Source organism: Nannobrachium achirus, assembly GCF_963921795.1.
Source record: "Nannobrachium achirus genome assembly, chromosome: 1".
Lineage (NCBI taxonomy): Eukaryota > Metazoa > Chordata > Actinopteri > Myctophiformes > Myctophidae > Nannobrachium > Nannobrachium achirus.
Window position 1 is genome coordinate 32,365,509 of NC_137810.1, and position 7,092 is coordinate 32,372,600.

The 7,092-nt window shown below is 40.3% G+C and overlaps 1 protein-coding gene across 2 annotated transcripts; it reads right to left on the reverse strand.

Annotated features, from left to right (window-relative positions):
* Nucleotides 1–1,749: 1,749 nt before the first annotated feature.
* On the reverse strand, nt 1,750–4,097 carry LOC308292280 (uncharacterized protein). Of its 2 annotated transcripts, none has more exons than XM_080734595.1 (4): nt 4,008–4,097; nt 3,594–3,650; nt 2,642–2,792; nt 1,750–2,199 (listed from the first exon to the last, which is right to left on the reverse strand). In XM_080734595.1, the coding sequence occupies exons 2-4, from the start codon at nt 3,620–3,622 to the stop codon at nt 1,963–1,965; spliced, it is 417 nt and encodes a 138-aa protein (XP_080590721.1). In that variant the 5' UTR covers nt 3,623–3,650; nt 4,008–4,097; the 3' UTR covers nt 1,750–1,962. The 2 variants fall into 2 exon arrangements, with proteins under 2 accessions (XP_080590721.1, XP_080590722.1); XM_080734596.1 differs by having other exon boundaries at nt 2,642–2,797.
* Between the last annotated feature and the right edge of the window lie 2,995 nt (nt 4,098–7,092).

The following is a 7,092-nucleotide window of genomic DNA, read 5'->3' on the forward strand; positions in this document are numbered from 1 at the left end:
GTTCTGTCAGCATCCCTGTGTTAGCTGATCTGAGTGAGGGGCATAGGGTTCGATCATCGTTTTGAAGGCATGGAGGATTAGAGGTGCCATACTGTTGGCTGCTTTGAAGGACAGCATCAGTGTTTACTCTGTGCGGGCAGCAACATGGAGTCAAACAGCCAAACAGCCAAATTACTTCAATATGGTCCATTCTCAAACAAATAAATAACCCCATCTGGGATGTAATAAGGAACAGTACATGACAAATAATTTCCCTTTATGTTTTCTTTTGTGTCAACTGCTTTAGGTGCATGGTCATGGTCAGACAAAAACTCACTTCTTGTTTAAAACGTATTTGGGCACCCCTTGTAGGATGCGTTAAGATCACCCAAGGGACATTCGTACCACATTTCATTTTAAGGTGTCTTTCCATCATCTGTCAACACTGTAGGTGGCCATTTTAAATTAGTTAATAACTCACTTCCTGTTTCAGATTATTTTGGAAAACCCTACTAGTATGTGTTAGGATGACACAAGGGACATGTGTGCCCAGTTTTATGCTTTTATGAGATTCTTTAGTTGTCTTTTGAGTAAATCGCCAATACTGTAGGCGGCAATTTTCAATTTTGTCAGTAACTCACTTCCTGTTTAAGATTTATTTGGGCACCCCTTCTAGGATGTCTTAGGATGACCCAAGGGAAACATATGCCAAAGTGAATGCCTCTATGAGATTCTATAGGTTTTTGAGGCAATAGCCAACACTGTAGGCGGCCATTTTCAATATTGTCATTAATTCACTTCCTGTTTAAGATTTCTTTGGGCACCCCTTCTAGGATGTCTTAGGATGACCCAAGGGACATGTGTGCCAAATTTCATGCTTTTTGGAGATTCCTTTGGTGTCTTTTGAGTCAACGGTCAACAGTTTAGACGGCCATTTTGAATTTTGTCCATAACTCACTTCCTGTTTAAGATTTTTTTGGGCACCCCTTCTAGGATGTCTTAGGATGACCCAAGGGACATGTGTGCCAAATTTCATGCTTTTTGAAGATTCCTTTGGTGTCTTTTGAGTCAACGGTCAACAGTTTAGACGGCCATTTTGAATTTTGTCCATAACTCACTTCCTGTTTAATATTTTTTTGGGCACCCCTTCTAGGATGTTTTAGGATGACCCAAGGGACATCTGTACCAAATGTGGTGCTTCTATCCAACGCGTAACGGTTCAACCCTTATTTCCCCCTACTTCATACACACAGAAAAAAAAAGGTTCCAACTGGAACCAAAAATGGTTCTTCAGAGTGATTCCATAGAAGAACCATTTTTGGTTCCACAAAGAACCTTTTTCACCAAGGTTCTTTAAAGAACCATTTATTCGAATGGTTCGATAAAGAACCATTAAAGGTGCTTCAAAGAACCATCAAAAAATGGTTCTTTGAGGAACCGTTTCTGGTTCCTCAAAGAACCATGTCAAAAAAAGGTTCTCTGAAGAACCTTTTGGAAAAGGAAAATTTATAATGGTTCTTCAGCTAAAAAATGGTTCTTCAGCTAAAAAATATTCTTTCAGCTAAAAAAGTGTTTCTTAGGGTAATAAATGTTTCATTACACTTTAAAATATATCAGATTTGTTGGAAAAGATGAACACAATTAGTTATAACTCATTGAATTTAATCAAATCATCATTTAATCAAAATTCAACATCAGTACAACAGTTTCAAAACATTTAAATATATTTAAAACTCTTAAGTGCTGTGCAAGTAAAAAAGAAGAATCCAAAGCAAGTCCACCTCATACAGGCTCCAGCCGCATATTTGACAGAGTTCAAAAGAATGCGTTTACTCTTCCAGAGCTTCTCAACAGCAAGTTCTTAAAATGAGCCTGATGAGACTTCCAATCCCAACACTGCTGAAGCAGTGCGCGCCATGTAGCTCTTGAAGTCGACGTGGGACTGCCGTCCTGCCTGGGCGACATCCGCGTAGCGGGCGTCGTTCACGTCCCCGCTCGTGCCGTGGCCGGTTCCGTTGGCGTCGTAAGCAGCGTCACTACTAGTGCAGCTGCTGTTTGCCGTGTGTTGATGGTGGTGGGGAATGAGGTACGGGGCGCCCGGGCTGCTGCAGGAGAAGCCAGCCGGGTGCACATCCTCCTAGGAGCCATGGGAGGACTTGAGTGGACGACTGGGACAGGCTGGAGCACAGGGGACGCTTCTGCTCTGATGTCGTACGCGTTCTGAAGAAGGGGGAGGTTCAGTTAGTCACATTTAAGATAGTTAATTCTATCCTTTTCATACAAAATGGAAAATGGTTAGCAGTAAGTTTGTGTGGAGACGCTAGGAATAACAGCACCTCCTAGTCTTACTGTTCTAAATGTTCACTTTCTCTTTCTGGGGCCACAAAGCGGTCTTTCTAGGCTTGAGTTAACATTTCTGAGTTGACATCAATACTAAAATGAACCTTGTATGTGATTCATGTGTGCATGCATGCACAATTAGTGCATCTATTATCCTGTTTACATTTAGAATTACAATTGAGGAAACAGATTGCTCCAATCTGATTTCAATGCATCTAGTACATTTCTCAGACCTTTTTGGGTCTGTGTCCCTTATCCAACATCCAATGCCATGATACAAATACTTTATATGATTCTGAAAATGGTACTTTTATGCCAATACCTTTTGTATGCAGAACGTTGTAGTCGAGGATGTTTTCTCTGATATCCTCCCAGCTCTCGTGCTCAGCAGGGACGACTGCCTTTCTGGTTCCACAGGGTCACTGCTACCCAGCTTACAGTGCTGACCTCTGAACCCTTCCTGGCAGCGGCAGCTACTCTTGAAATGATAAAAATAAAAAATAAATGCTGTGTTCATTTCAGTATTCTTTTAAAATGTAAATTAAATTGACTTTGGAATTGCATATACTGCAAACCTTTTAAGTCATCTTATACTGCATAAACCTTACGACTTTTGATGATGACCACTTTTCAACCCATCGTCATGAATGTTCACAATTTTGTTTCTACTCTGTGTCTCATAGGAGGGCTGTGAACAGTTCAGAAATCCATCTACCAATGACATCATTGTTTGGAAGATTCTTTTTTTTTAAATATTTAGATTTTGGAAGATTCTTTTTTCAAGTATTTAGATTTTTATTATAGTGAGAACAATGCCTTCCATTATAACATTGCAACTTTTCAAGAATAGAAATTCAAGAATAGAAAGCCTAGTTTCTATTTGTTTTGATTCCCTATCGAGGATGTCACTGGTAGACGGACGGAGTTCTATGATTTTTGTTATTTTATCATGAACATTAGTGAGGACCAATTAAATGAAGTTAGGTTGAAAAGTGGTGAAGTTCTCCTTTAATGTACAGTAGGGTCAGCAAAATGTTTATATTTAACATTAGTCCAATACTTGTCAAACATCGATTTCAACATTGACATATAATCTAAAAACAGAATTTTACATAGTAGGCCTACTGACATTTAATTATTTCGTGCCATTATCTTGAGTTGTGGATGTGACACACACACACACACACACACACACACACACACACACACACACACACACACACACACACACACACACACACACACACACACACAGTTTCCACAGGATATCTTACTTTGCTTTCACAGCCCATCTCGTCTTCATTCGCTGCCAGCAAATCCCTTTACATGTTCTGTAAGGAAATACAGAGTCAATTTCCCCCTCTTTTTAAACACATTGACCTGTCATTTAAATAACACAGGACACACACATAGAGTATATATAAAAGGACACACACCACTAAAAATGCCTTCAACAACTAAACTTGACTTTTATGCTAGTTTACATCAAAAGTTCAACTACATGCCTTCTTAGCTTTCAGCTAACAGTCAATTGAATTAGCAGCTGCAGCTAACAGCTAATCAACAGCTATATCCAGTCTCCCTCTGCCCGGGCTGTCACAACAAACAAATGTAACTACTGCTCGTTCTGCATGGCAGTGGAACATTCTAACATCAACTAAAACATGTTAAAGTCGAAAAAACCTTACCTTACTTCCAGAATGAAGGAAATGTTGAAGAATGGAGATGACAAACCAGTGACAAACTAACAACTTCCATTTTCAGGAGAGGAGGAGATGTGACGCAGCAATTATTCAGAGAGACGGAAAAAGTGGGCGGGGCCGACATAATGCCGGGCGTGTGTGTGTGTGTGTGTGTGTGTGTGTGTGTGTGTGTGTGTGTGTGTGTGTGTGTGTGCGTGTGCGTGCGTGCGCATGCCAGAGAGAGAGAGAGAGAGAGAGAGAGAGAGAGAGAGAGAGAGAGAGAGAGCGCAATAACAATTCTAGCTACCGGTATACATGTAATGCCATGCTCTTAAAGCAGTCACCTAGCTTGGTCATGATAACAATTATATATAAAATATTTAATAGGGTTAGGGTTAGGGTATTTAATAAATACCCATTTTTGGTGTTTTTCAAATATGTTTTGACAGAATAAGATGTTTTATGGTAATGATTCACCAGGACTGGATGTCTCCAGGTTTATAATAATTTATATGCATATTTTCAGAAGTCTTTATGACAGCAAAATGGCCACCACTCACACTATTGTTGCGCCACCAAGCCAACTGATATCCCATATATGGAGATCTATGTATCTGTCAGTTCTTATCCCTTTTATATCCCTGATGCCATCCGTATATCTCCATGGGCATGCCACCTTTTGTACCCATATATGGAGCAGACTGATTTGTTTGCACATAGTTGCATGGTTATGGCTGAGTCAGTGACATCAGAGCTAATTTTTATATAGGATATTGTTTTTTTATAAATCTTTCCACACATTGAAAATTGTAATTGTTTTATGTAGGTTATAATTTACAGTTGCAAAACACATACTGTAACCTCCACATAGGCCTAGAACCTTTTAAATCCCAAAGAACCATCCTCCCATAGGCCTAGAACCTTTTACATCCCAAAGAACCATCCTCCCATAGGCCTAAGAACCTTTTAAATGCCAAAGAACCATATGAGGAATCTGAAGAACCATTTGTTAAATAAAATGGTTCTTTAGTAGGTGATGGTTCTTCAAAGAACCATATAGCCTTTTAAAGAACCATTTAAGAACCATTATTTTTCTGTGTGTATATGGAGATCCGGTTGTCCCGAATCACAGATTGTGCCATTTGTGTCACCCCATACGGGTCTATAATTTGAAATCACCTTTGGCTTGCGTTGGTTCACATTATTTAGTGGCCCATCAATGTGTGATTTTCGATGCACTCACTTATCTTTTTTGTATAGGAAGCCTTTGGAAGCCAATTATAGCCAGTCAGAATGGATTATATGCAGTCATGTCTACGTGGAGCTGGGAATGAATCCGCATTTAACCATATCATGGCATATCATATTATAGATATGACATTGCAGTGCACACCATGAAGCCTATAGGACCATTGAGATGTATGTTCTGCAGCTGACGTACTTGAATGCAGCGAGCAGATGGAGCCTACAAGGCGAACGAACGGTGCTCAAATAAAGTTAGTCATCCGTCACCTGTCATTCTGAAAATGTTTTCAACTGCCTTGTGGTTTAGTTGTCTCTATCAGCTACGGTATCAGAGCTAAGCTTCTTGTTTATTTTAAAAGCCAAGCCCTTCAAAAGAAAAGTGAAAGAAAGCTGGCATTTACCATAATGTATGACCGGGGCGATGGGTTGAAGATTTCCAGGAAGCAACATCTCAACTCCTTGATACAGGTACTACAGGATTAATTTGCAGTAGTCCCATATACACAGCTCCAAAAAATTGCAAACTCATGCAACCAATGGGGCGGCTGCCTGCCGCAACTACACCTTTCTCCTATGGTTTTGCAAACATTTCACATGCACACACACGCACGCACGCACGCACGCACGCACGCACGCACGCACGCACACACACACACACACACACACACACACACACACACACACACACACACACACACACACGCACACAGGACCAAATGGGATGACAAACATTAAACAGCATTATAAACATGCAAAACAATTACTTAAATAGCACAGTTAACGATACGCGTCTGTGTGTGCCCAGCCCCCAGAGGTTTAATTGTCCCAGTTATATACAGTACACATCTTGTATATACAGTAACTAGGTGCCTCAGTCAGCACCTTCTCTTCCCAGGCCTGGTAGGCTCTGGAGTCCCAGTGTGATGGTTGTCTAGTATTATGGGTGGGTCTCTCTCTGTATCCCACTGCTATAATTACATTTAATATTTAATTTATTTTTATTTTTATTATTCATTTTTACTTTGGTTACTTCTATCTACATTCCGTCACTAACTGCCGCAAAGAGGTAAATGCCCATTTCGTGTGAGATTGTTTTTTCATTTGATTGGTTCATTCAAAGTGTGAATTGCCAGGGCACGGGAATTGATTTAAACTTCTTGACATCTCTAGAACATACCTTAGTAGAACCTTGTGTCATACAGCTGAACCAATTCCATTGTCTCTCATTTCAGGGTTTAGCGGCTCTCACAAATCTTACATTTTAGCACAATCAAAAGCAAACAAAGCTGATTCCACCAGTTTCTCAGTAGTGAATAAACCATCCATTGTCAAGTCCCTGACAACTGAAGTAGATGACGGTCTTATGCAATGCACTAGTTCAGTCTGTATTCTGGTCAGAAAGAATTCTAACAAGCATAGTTCCTGGTGCTCTCTCTTCACATGGTTCCTCTGCCTTTGTCCTTGCTTAATCTTTGTTCCCTTAAAATAAAATTGTGGCACTGGAATCGACACGCAAACTATTTTGTTTATTCACAAATACCGGTAGATGGGGATCTTTTGTATGCTTTTGACAGGATATTTTAATGCACAGGAGTGGCAATGTTTTCAATCACACACACCCTCATCGCTACACTTGACTTTCAAGGTTTTGGTGTGGTAATCTTTCCCTTTCACAACATTCAACATTTCTGAACTCAGAAGTGAGGGCGCTTCCTTGCAGAGGAGCGTTTGTAAAGTTCACAGCAAATGATGCGGGATAAAGTAGGCGTTGAGACATACCAGAAGAGGCCATGAACCCAGTCTGTGAGTTTTAGTGTATCTGACGTTATGCCAGGCCAACTTCCAT